The sequence below is a fragment of the Bos indicus x Bos taurus genome, chromosome 9, assembly GCF_003369695.1.
Source record: "Bos indicus x Bos taurus breed Angus x Brahman F1 hybrid chromosome 9, Bos_hybrid_MaternalHap_v2.0, whole genome shotgun sequence".
Taxonomy (NCBI): Eukaryota; Metazoa; Chordata; class Mammalia; order Artiodactyla; family Bovidae; genus Bos; species Bos indicus x Bos taurus.
The window spans coordinates 28,890,947-28,903,061 of record NC_040084.1 but is presented as its reverse complement, the minus strand read 5'-3'; the positions used below and the strand labels follow the sequence as shown (position 1 = coordinate 28,903,061).

Here is a 12,115-nt window from a genome sequence, read left to right as displayed (position 1 = left end):
ACAACAACCAGTGATGACCAGCTCAGTGGTTGGACTGAGAAGAAGCTCCAAAGTCCTTCCCAAAGCCAAACTTGCCCCTAAAAACGGTCATGGTTACTGTTTGGTGGTCTACTGCCCATCTAATCCACTACAGCTTTTTGGATCCTGGCGAAACCATTACATCTGAGAAGTGTGCTCAGAAAATTGATGCAATCATGGAACACTGCAATGCCTGCAGCTGGCATTGGTCAACAGAATGGGCCCAGTTCTTCTCCAGGACCACACCTGACCACACGTCACACAACCAGCACTTCAGAGTTGACAAATTGGGCTACGAAGTTTTGCCTCATCCTCCATATTTACCTGACCTCTTGCCAACTGACTATTACTTCTTCAAGCATTTCAACAACTTTTTGCTGGGAAAACGCTTCCACAGCCAGCAGGAGGCAAAAAATGCCAGTTGTGAAGCATGATTTTTTTATGCTACAGGAATAAACTTATTTCTTGTTGGCAAAAATGTGTTGATTTTAATGTTGTAATGGTTAGTATTTTGATTAAAGATATGTTTGAGTCTCGTTATAATGATTTAAAATTCATAGTCTGAAACTGCAGTTAGCTTTTTCATCAACTTAATATTTCCATTACTCTAGGAGAGGGCTCAAAAAATATATTGTTTGATTTATGTCAAAGAGTTGTATAGTATCCAGCCTTATATTTATGTCTATAATCCATTTTGAATTTATTCTGTGTATGATATTAAAGAATGTTTGTTTGATTTTTTTACATGTAGCTGTCCAGTTTTTCCAGCATCATTGAAGAAACCGTCTTTTCTCTACTGTATAATCTTGCTTCCTGTGTTGTAGATTAATTGACTGTAGGTTCATGGGTTTATTTCTGGGGTTTTTATTTTGTCCATTGATCTATATTTCTGTTTTGTGCCAGTACCATGCTGTTTTGATGACTATAGCTTTGTAATATGGCCTGAAATCAGAGAGCCTGATGTCCTCTAGCTCTGTTTTTCTTTCTCAGTATTGCTTTGGCTTTCAGGGTCTTCAGTGTCTCCATATAATTTAAGATTTTGTTTTGATTCTGTGACTGACACCATTGGTGATTAGATAGGGATTGCATTGACTCTGTAGATTGCCTTGAATCCTATGGTCATTTTGACAGTATTGATTCTTTGAATCCAAGAACGTGGTATATCTTTTCATCTGTGCCATCTTCGTTTTCTTTCATCATTGTCTTACAGCTTTTGGAGTGCAGGCTTTTTGTTTCCTTAGATAAATTCATTCCTTGATGTTTAATTCTTTTTGATACAAAGGTGAATGAGATTGTTTCTATAATTTCTCATCTGACCCTTTTTTTTGTTAATGTATTAATTAGTAGCCAGATATCCTGCTGAATTCTCCTTTGGTTTTTCATTTGATTGTACAAAGATATAATTATGTTTAATCAATAAAATATGGCTTCTTTTCAAATTTATCTCATTTTTGTCTTAATTCCATTGACTTTAAAACAGTGTTAAGTAATTATACTGGCTACATAATGTATTTCTTTTTGTTTTTGTGTAGATGGAGGAAGTCTTTTTTTTTTTTTGTATAAGACACATTTATTGGAAAATCATGAAACATTAAGAAAGGATATAATAAACACTAAGAAATAAATGCCAAGTTCATGGACAAAAGACAATATTATCAAGATGCTAATTCTACCCAAATCTATAAATTGAATATAATTTCAGTCAATATTCTAATACAATTTTTTGTGAATTTGATAAGCAGATGTTAAGTTTATATAATGAACAGAGGATCACAAATAAATAAATACAAATCTATAGTAATTAAAAGAAATATTGCCTTAGGATTACACACACTCACAAGTGTATACACACAGATAGTTGTCCGTTTAGAGAGTCCAAAAACAGACTCATACAACCTAGGAAACTCGATATACAATGGAGGTGGCATTAGGCCACCTAACAAATAAAGACCTGGAGGTGGCATTAGGCCACCTGAATGAAGACCTAACAAAAGGTGATATCATTTGGAAAATTGATACACTTTATTCTCCACACAAAACAATCAATTCTAAATGTGTAAAATCAAAGAGGTTAAGCTTTTAGAAGGCAACACAGGAAATCTTTATGATTTCCCACACACCAAAAAAAAAAAAAATAATAATAAGGAAAATGTTGATAAATTTGACCCCATTAAAAGTTAAAATTTGGTATTCCAGTACTCTTGCCTGGAAAATCCCATGGATGGAGGAGCCTGGTAGGCTGCGGTCCATGGGGTCGCTAAGAGTCGGACACGACTGAGTGACTTCACTTTTCACTTTCATGCATTGGAGAAGGAAATGGCAACCCACTCCAGTGTTCTTGCTTGGAGAATCCCAGGGACAGGGGAGCCTGTTGGGCTGCCATCTATGGGGTCACACAGAGTCAGACATGACTGAAGCAACTTAGCAGCAGCAGCAGTAATTAACTACCATATGTGATAGCTCCCTTTGCTCCCTTTTATTGCTGACACTTATTTGCAAACTTTTGCGATATGATAACTGTGAAATAACTATTCACTATTGTTTAGTTTTAATTCCTTTGTTACTGGTGAGTTTAAGTATTCTTCTTCTGTATAAAACAAATTTATTTATTTATGGCCACACCACACGGCTTGTGGGATCTTAGTTCCCTGACCCGAACTGAACCCAGGCCCACAGCAGTGAAAGCTGGAGTCCTAACCCCTGGATTGCCAGGCAACTCCCTTCTTGTATCTGTTAACTGTATTTTCTCTTCTCTAAATCGCCTGCTCATATGTTTTACTCATTTTTCTATGGTAATTTCTTCTCTTTAGAAATTGTATTTGTGACTTCTTTAAAAATGCAGATTTTAATTCTTCGTTAGCTTTATGCATCAAAAACACCAAATTTTAACTTTTAATGGGAAGTCTTTTTAATATTTAGCCATAGAGTCTGATGCATTTTTTGTTTTGAGATATACTTCTAACTTTTGAGATTGACATCAAAATGCTTGATTGCAGTTTGGAGCTTAATTGAAATTTAGAACTTAATTTCATTTTGTTTCTCTTGCTATTAACAGGAACAAAATGGTCTGAGGTGTTACGGAAGGACTGCCAAGTTTTGAGGTTCATATGTGTCACCTGCTGTTGGAGGATCTTAACACTGATATTTTCCATTTTTTTCAGAATGGCCAGAGTTTTCTGGTTTTGGATGAACAAAGATTTGCAAAAGAAATTCTTCCCAAATACTTCAAGCACAATAACATGGCAAGCTTTGTGAGGCAATTGAATATGTGTAAGTAAGAACAACAGTTTAATTGGAGTACTGTCATCAGTCACTGATTAAACCATTTTCCTCCCATTAGGATGATAAAGGAAAATATATTCATAGAAGCACCATTAATTTTTAAGTTTTTTACTTTGTCTATTTAACTTACTTGAATTTTGAATGTGTTTCAGATGGTTTTCGTAAAGTAGTACATATTGATTCTGGAATTGTGAAGCAGGAACGAGATGGTCCTGTTGAATTTCAACATCCTTACTTCAAACAAGGCCAGGATGATTTACTTGAGAACATTAAAAGGAAGGTGAGTTATTGTTAACGTGATTTAATTAGGGCATTAACATGTAGTATACTTGGTCAAGACATATTTCATTTGTTGAAAGTAAAAATGTACTGAAATAGACAGATTTTGCTGGGGACAATTTAGACTAATAATGCTTTAAGTATGCCCTCTATGGATTTTCTGATTTTTCCTCTGTGTTCAGCTGTACAGGGCTCAGTCTTTAAATACTTTTTTAGAGGGAAGGAAATATTTACATTCTGACTTAGGATAAGGAGTCAACTGTATTATGATGGCTCACTCCTTATAACTTAGCTTAAAAAACATACGCTCCTACTAGAAAGTCAGCTGCTTAGAGGGCCTGTTTCTGTAATTCACTGCTGAATATCCTGTGCCCAAGGTTAAGTCCCATATATATAGTAGGTATTTAATAATAACATTTTTGAACGTATGATATCTTTTGCTGAAATGAGCTATTTTGACTAAGTCCACAAAGGGAGGTGGGGATAAAAGGGTAGTGAACCATGACAGAACATGGCCTTAGTGTGCAGCTATTCTGTATAAATTTAATTAAAAGTGGAATGTGATAATAAAGAGGCTTGGGGGAATTACAGGAAATTTGGCAGAAGGAAATTAAAAAAAGCCCTTAAGTTGCTTCTGTTCGTGGAAACTTTTCCACAGTGAAAATAAATAAATAGATTATTCCTCATCCTCTCTTTGAGCCATGAATGCTGTTATTTTCCTGGGCTTTTGGAACTGGATCTTACCTTCTTGACAGGCTAGAAAACCATTTATAACAAGAAAACTTTGAGTTATAACCACAGTGTTTAGTATTTGTTTAATTTCCTACATTTACTTTTTGAAAGGTTTCATCTTCAAAACCAGAAGAAAATAAAATTCGTCAGGAAGATTTAACAAAAATTATAAGTAGTGCTCAAAAGGTTCAAATAAAACAAGAAACAATTGAGTCCAGGCTTTCTGAATTAAAAAGGTAAAGTATTTCAAAATATAATCATCATAACAGGGGTTGGTGTTTGAGTGTGTGTGTGTGTGTGTGTGTTGAGGTTTGGAGGTTGGTGCTTTAGGTAACTAGATTATGTTGGAGCCAAGATCAAAAACCATTTTTTTAAAGTATTAATTCCCTCTATTTTTATTGGTAGCCATAGACTTTACCCCAATATTATGTTTTCATGATGGTGGTGAAAAGAATATATGTAAACTTGGGCAATCAAAACAATTTGATGCACAGTCTTACTGATGATAGATCATTAAGTTGGTGTCGGAAATTATGACTCTGTTTAGGTTGACTTTGATTTGTTCACACACATGTGAGGACCACAAGCCATAAAAACTACATATGTCACCTGTCCTTTTCTTCTATAGAAATTTCTTAAGACATTTGCTATGTGGCCTATCTTTTAGGAAAAAGTAGGACACAAAAAATAGGGGGAAAAGGTCACAAGAGACTTGCCCTACTTGGTACTTTACATAGACTTGAGAAGGTCATAGTCATACTTCTTATCTACAGAAAAATGTGTTTTTTTTAAACTGGAATTTTTGGCACCATTATTCTAATGCCACATTAACTTGTATATAAAGTAGACCTATATTTCTGTTCTTAGTAAGTAGCTAGAATTCTTCTCAATGTAAATAGGCACCAAGGTCTTAAAGGGCAGTTATTTTATGTATTGTCTCTCCCATTTGTAACATAGGTCATTAGTTTAGTCATTCTTAAGTATTTTCATTGAGAGTAACCTTGAACTTTGAGTCCCTTTGTGAATAAGCATTAATTTTAGGCTTACTCATTCTGCATGTTTTATTTAAACTCTTATGTTGGTTTACTGTGTGTATCTTGTGTCTACTGAAGTGTCCTTTGACCCAGTTCCTTGAATCTCAGGTTTAGCTTTTAAGGCTTGGGATCCCAAATTTATCCTGTAAATCTTCATGGTAACCATTCTCCTACTTATCTTTAGTAGGCAAATGACAGTATATTTATATTTTGAGAGAAAGTACAATTATTCAGTAAGTATTAAAATCTTATTTTCTATACTTCTGTATTTAAATTCAGTAGTTTGGATTGAGGAAGATAGCTTTTGTGGAAGTTAATTAACAAAAGAACAAAAATTAAAGCATTTAATAGATGAATTCTTTCATGTCTTACTCAAAATTATCGTTGCTATTAACATTTAATAACTGCAGTTTCCATAGAAGATGATGAGTGAGGGGAAAAATAAAGCTATTGCTACTGGACATGTAATTGGTTTGTCATGTATTTGTGTGTTTGTGTGTGTGCTTGATTGTATCTGACACTTTGCAACCCCCTGGGAGTAGCCCACCAGGCTCCTCTGTCCATGGAATTTTCCAAGCAAGAATACTGGAGTGGGTTGCCATTTCCTTCTCCTGGGGATCTTCCTGACCCAGGGATTGAACCTCTGTCTCTTGCGTCTCCTGGATTGCAGGCAGATGCTTTACCACAGCGCCACCTGGAAAGTCCCTGTCATGTATTCGGGTATGCCTTAAAACAAAACAGAACACATTTTTAATATGCTTTAAAAAAACCCAGACATTTATATGATTGTATTTGAGACAGATCTTTAGACTGTTTTATAGTCTTGATAGTCTTTAGTTCTGCATCAACACTTACCAAATTGTCTGTATGATCTTGAGTAAGTCTTCTCAATTAGCTGAGTCTCAGTCTTCTCATCTATAAAAAAAAAGAGATGATTCTTTTCTTGACAGATTTTAGAAAAGTTTAAGTAATACACGTAAAATGTTTAGAATAGTGCCTGGCATAACAAGTGTTGAGTAAATGTCACTTTGTTTTAAGAATTGTTTTCTAAGCACAAGTCCAGAATTCACATGGTAACCATATTTGAAAAGTTAATTTTTTAAACAAGAAATAATGAACCAGATTGTCAGAGGAGTAAATGGCCTACTATTTTATGGATGTAGGTGTGTGTCTTAGTTTTTGAATATATGTATTGCCATGAGTACAGGGTACTACTGTTAACGAAGTAAAGATTCTGCGTTGTGTCAAGGTTAGTTGCCCTTCTGTGTAATTGAACCAAAATTTTTTATTCTCATGAAGATATATAGTAAAAACTAGTTTATTTCTCTGGTGTTCTTAATTAAAGATATTGAGATCTGGCTTTTCTGACTGAATTTTTAAAATTTTTATTTTTGATAAATAACAGTGAGAATGAGTCCCTTTGGAAGGAGGTGTCTGAATTACGAGCAAAACATGCACAACAGCAACAAGTGATTCGAAAGGTGAGTTTTTTTCTCTATGACTGTAATCTGAATTTAATGAGTATCATTTGTGACCCTCAAAAAAACCTCTGTTGAATAGTCAGTGATTGATCTTAGTTTCTTATATATATTGGGTACACAGAAGTAAAAATGTGAAATCAAGCCAAGTGTTACATATTCTTTTGAATAAAAAAAATTTCTCATTAGCTAAATATCATCATACTATACTTCCAGCTAATGTTTCTTTAGCTTTTAGTAAGATCTTTTGCCTGATATAACAGCTTTAATATGCTTCATTCTTAGGAACATAGTTAATACACTACTAATTTTTTAACATGTAAAAGACATTTATACTGAGTCCAATTTTTTGATTTTGTTTTACTGTTTTTTACTCTAAAAGGCAAAGATATGGTCATGAAAGATAAATGACTAATATTTTGAAAGCAACTAAACAAAAAAATTAGTTATCAAAGTATGTCATTATTAGCCTGTGCAGAAAGGCAGTTAAGGAAGTGGTGTACTATAAATCCTAAATTAGTATCTGAGCTGAAAATTACTGGGGGAACTGAAAATCTCCTTGCTGCATTGTGTCCTTGTGATTTAATCTTCTCATATCAGCTTTCATATGTTAATAAGAGGTGAAACATAAAAGTAATTAAGGCAGCTATTTTTTGCTCATGAGTAAACTGTACTCTTAAGTTTAAGCAACAGGTTTTATAGGGGGAGGGAGGGTGGGAGAGCTTCAGTTTGTTCCTATTCAGAGGCCATTAGCTAAAAATAGGAGTATGACTGAAAGGATCTGGATGTAGTGGAGAGGTTTAGAATACAGATATGAATGGTAGCTGCACCCTTCGGCCTATAGTCAAAACAGATACACTGATTTTTTTAAAAATAAGTTTCAGGGGAAGGTTGAATGTAAGATTCAGTTTTTATTGTTTAGTCCAAGTATATGTATTTTTAAAATTTCCATAGTTGATTCCAACCTGAAGTCCTGTTTAGGAATACCTAATTTTAAATGATAGATGTATCTTAACCTGTGCTTTATTTTTAAAAAATTTGTGTATCTTTTTCAGATACACAATGCAAAACAATGTTTTGGTAAATGTTAACTCATAATACTTCATAATTTGTTGTTGTCTTTTCCTTGAAAGCAAGGATAGTTGGTAAAATACTTAATATTTCATTTTTTTCATGAAAGCGAACATTCTGTCTCCTCAAATTTGAGTTTGAACCTATGTGTTTTAGTAGAGTTAGGAAGTTTCCATAATGCATGATAGATTGCTGATAATTTTTTCCCTATTCCTGGAATTTGTTTCTAACTCTGCCATTTCCTCTTTGGCCTTGGATTAACTGGAATAATATATTGGAGGTATCTGTTAGAGAACTTTTCAGGTACAGAAGTCCAGTGATATAAATGTTAAATGCCTCATCTTCAGGAAACAGACTCTGTACAACATAGTGCCAAAGTGTCAAAAGAGAGCTGAAGCTTGCAACAGATTTCAGGAGAAATTTAACCAGCATTTCATGTTCTTATAAATTCTGCTAACTAATGTTTTTAGAATTTTCCCTAACAGTTTTTTATAAATTAACAAAAATAATTAAACTGTTTCATACGTATCTTTAAGGTTAAATGTTGTCTTTTCATCAGCTGTCAGCATTTCCTTTTAAACAAGTAAATTTAGTGGCTAACCTCCTTTGCAAAGACTCTTGTTTCGCTACTAAGTTGTGTCCCATTCTTTGTGACCCCCATGCCAGGGGGACATCATGCCAGGCCCCCCTGTGCCTCACTGTCTCCCGAAATTTACCCAGGTTCGTGTCCATTGAATTGGTGATGCTGTCCAACCGTCTCATCCTCTGTCGCCCCCTTCTCTTCCTGCCTTCAATCTTTCCCAGTGTCAGAGCCTTTCCATTGAGTCTGCTCTTCACATCAGGTGGCTAGAGTATTGGAGCTTTAGCTTCAGCATCAGTCCTTCCAATAAATACTCATTTTGACTTATCTGTAGACACCACGGTTCAAAAGCATATTAGACTAATGCTGTCTAACTCTTCAATTAAAATATTTTTATTTTCTCTGTGGAAAAGTTAATATTGATTGTAAGGCAAGCCATTTAGTAGCCTCATTTGGGGGAGAGTGTTCAATAGTAAAGCTATACATTATGTATTTTCAGTTGTCAATTCTCTTTATTTATGTAATTATATTTTATAAGCTTGTGCAAGGAACTCTTCTGCAAAGATTCTAGATAGTTGTCAGTCACTTGGCCTTTGTTCATAGCATCTCAGTGATATACTGATTTTCATAGTTTACTTCTTTAACTCCTTTAGGCAGTACAATTTCAAGGCAGACCCTGAACCAGTGATTCTCACATTCACATCAGTATCACCTGGAGCTCTTGCTGGTGAACAGCACACTTTGCTGGACCCTACCCTCAGAATGTTAGAGCATTTCTGGAGTGGGGTAGATAATTTGAATGTCTAAAAAGCTCTTAGGCCAACACTGCTGGTCCATGGACCATATTTTAAGAAACACTGTCATAAAATATAAAGAATTGATTGCATATCTGGATCTGTTTAATAGTTTTTTCTAAATTTAATGAGACTGAAAATCAGCTTCCTGTGATTGTCATCTGGAAGCTTTGACAGATGTTCAGTGTCTCAATAATTTTCTAGAATTAGCCAATAACTTTTATAATTTGAAAACATTATGATCTGAGAGAGTTGGCAATCTCTTTTGTTTCTAATTATGTTCCTGGTATAAAAAAAATATTTGTCAAACATCAGTTTTCTTTTTTGCATCATAATCTTCTTGAAATAATTTTAAAAGTAAGGATCTATATCCAGGCCAAGGATCTATATCCAGGTGATATATTTATCATACCAAGACAAATAATTGAATTGAATATTGGAGAGATAAATAGGTGGATGGCAGGGGAGGAAGCTAGATATAGATATATGGGAAGATGGATGTCCTAAAAGTGATAGTGAAGTCGCTCAGTCGTGTCCGACTCTTAGTGACCCCATGGACTGTATCCTACCAGGCCCTTCCGTCCATGGGATTTTCCAGGCAAGAATACTGGAGTGGGTTGCCATTTCCTTCTCCAGAAGATCTTCCCGACCCAGAGACTGAACCCTGGTCTCCCGCATTGTAGGCAGACGCTTTACCATCTGAGCCACCAGGGGTACCTCTATATTTTAAGTAGCAGCAACTTTATCACAGGTTATTCTGCCTGGAAGCTGGTATTTTTTTTTAATATTATAAGATGCATCCAAATTTAAAGTGTTATTAAATGTGAAAGCTTATGTGACTAAGAATAGAGGACATATAGTACCTGAATTAATTTTATAAGACTTGTAGACGGAAGAATTAGGAATCTATGATGGGATATTTCCTGTATTTTCCTTTTAGATTGTCCAGTTTATTGTTACATTGGTTCAGAATAACCAACTTGTGAGTTTAAAACGTAAAAGGTAAGTTTTTATGGTAATTCATTTTCACCTATCTGTAGACAACCAAACATGTTAGAGTTTAATCATGAATGGCCTTCATTTGCTTAATATGCCTGTTGTCCCAGATGAACGGTCCTCCCTTGTTTATTATCTTCCAACATTTCAAGAGTGGTATTGTTTCTACCGTTGTCATCTTGCTGTTTTTGAGAGATCAGTATAGCCTGAATGGTCATTTTACATACATATGGTTGATAAAGAATTCATTTTTCATTTACATTAGCAAATTATTGTGGTATTAGAAGACCTTATGAGAGAAACTGTTAAAAGAGGATACATGCTGAAGAAAACAAAAAATTTTTACTTGTTTAAATTTTTATCTCATATTTAATCCATTCATAAAGTTCTTTAAAAACCTGTGTATTGACAATGGGTTGTAATACCCATAAATGTGAATAACTACGTTTGTCACAATTAAAACAAGAAAAACAGTGACAAAGGAATAGGAGAAGGAGAAAAAGATTAAAAAGATTATCTTGTAAGGCTGAGGATTTTAGCAGACCTTGTTTATCCTTACAGCTTACGCTGTGAAAATAACTCTGCTTCTACTAATTCTTTGTGATACTACCTTTTTTTTTTTTTTTTTAAACTATGTAAGTACCATAAAGAGTTATATAGTTCAATCACAACTGTATTTGGGGAGAATAATTTATTATGTTTATTAGAACAGATAGTACAGAAGAATGGAGAAATAAAAGTCCTAGACACACTCATCCCCCAGTTTCTATTCCTAAGATGTAATCTTTTTTAAGAGTTTCTTTGACCCTTACTGAAATGTTTTATTCATTGTTAAAGTGAGTGTGTTTATATGTGGGTAAATTATTAGAAGCAACCTAAACTCCTTGTATGTTTGCTTCACCAAACTTCATATATATCCTCTGATTTTCAGGCCTCTACTTCTGAACACTAATGGAGCCCAAAAGAAGAATTTGTTTCAGCACATAGTAAAAGAACCAGCTGATAATCACCATCATAAAGTAATTTTTCAAATTGTGTTTTCTATTTATTATCTCAAACTAAATTTTATACAGCTGTCTCTCATGCATTTAAAAAAGTTTACTGAGTAATCTTAACTGCTTATCCTCCTGCTTTTAAAAATCGTGACTTTTTTATTATTTAATTTAGATTATTTTAAGAAATAAACTATTACACATACAGTTGTCTCAGTTGGCTGTTTCCAAGTTCGTTTTTCTTTCCCTCTCACTCTCACCTCTCATCCAGAGATAAATCACTATCTTGAATTAGTATTTATTCCCATGACTATTTGATGTGTGAATCCATGAACAGTATTTGGTATTACTTTGTATACCTCTGTTGTGAAAGTCTGCTCAGTCGTGTCCAACTCTTGTGACCCAGTGGACTGTAGTTCTCTAGGCTCCTCTGTCCCAGACAAGAATACTGGCATACATTGCCATTTCCTTCTCCAGGGGATCTTCCTGACCCGGGGACCAAACCTGAGTCTCCTACATTGTAGTTGCAGGCATATTCTTTACCATCTGAGCCACCAAGGAAAGCCTGTATATGTCTAAACTTTATACAAATATTATTTTGTACATATCCATTTGCAGTGTGGCTTTTTTCACTTGGTCTTTTGTGATTTATTAAACATAGAGATTTAGTTCATCTTAACTACTCTGTGGGGTTAATTGAATATTATGATAATGCAATTATGTACTTGTCCATTGATTAAGTTTTTTCCAGCTTTTACTATAAATGTACACAGACTAGACTCCTGTAGTATAGCAACTGCAAAAAATATTTTTGTTTACTTTAATTTTTATTACAAGCTCTCTGGATAAATTGTCAAAC

The 12,115-nt window shown here is 34.3% G+C and overlaps 1 protein-coding gene across 2 annotated transcripts in view; it reads left to right on the top strand.

The window, feature by feature from the left end:
- The window catches only part of HSF2 (heat shock transcription factor 2), a 39,820-nt gene that overhangs the window by 16,097 nt on the left and 11,608 nt on the right, over positions 1–12,115 (top strand). For both annotated transcript variants that reach the window (XM_027551097.1, XM_027551096.1), the window contains exons 2-7: positions 3,180–3,288; positions 3,453–3,580; positions 4,423–4,547; positions 6,751–6,826; positions 10,209–10,270; positions 11,196–11,283. In XM_027551097.1, the coding sequence (XP_027406898.1) occupies positions 3,180–3,288; positions 3,453–3,580; positions 4,423–4,547; positions 6,751–6,826; positions 10,209–10,270; positions 11,196–11,283 (588 nt within the window). The remainder of the gene's footprint in view (positions 1–3,179; positions 3,289–3,452; positions 3,581–4,422; positions 4,548–6,750; positions 6,827–10,208; positions 10,271–11,195; positions 11,284–12,115) is intronic.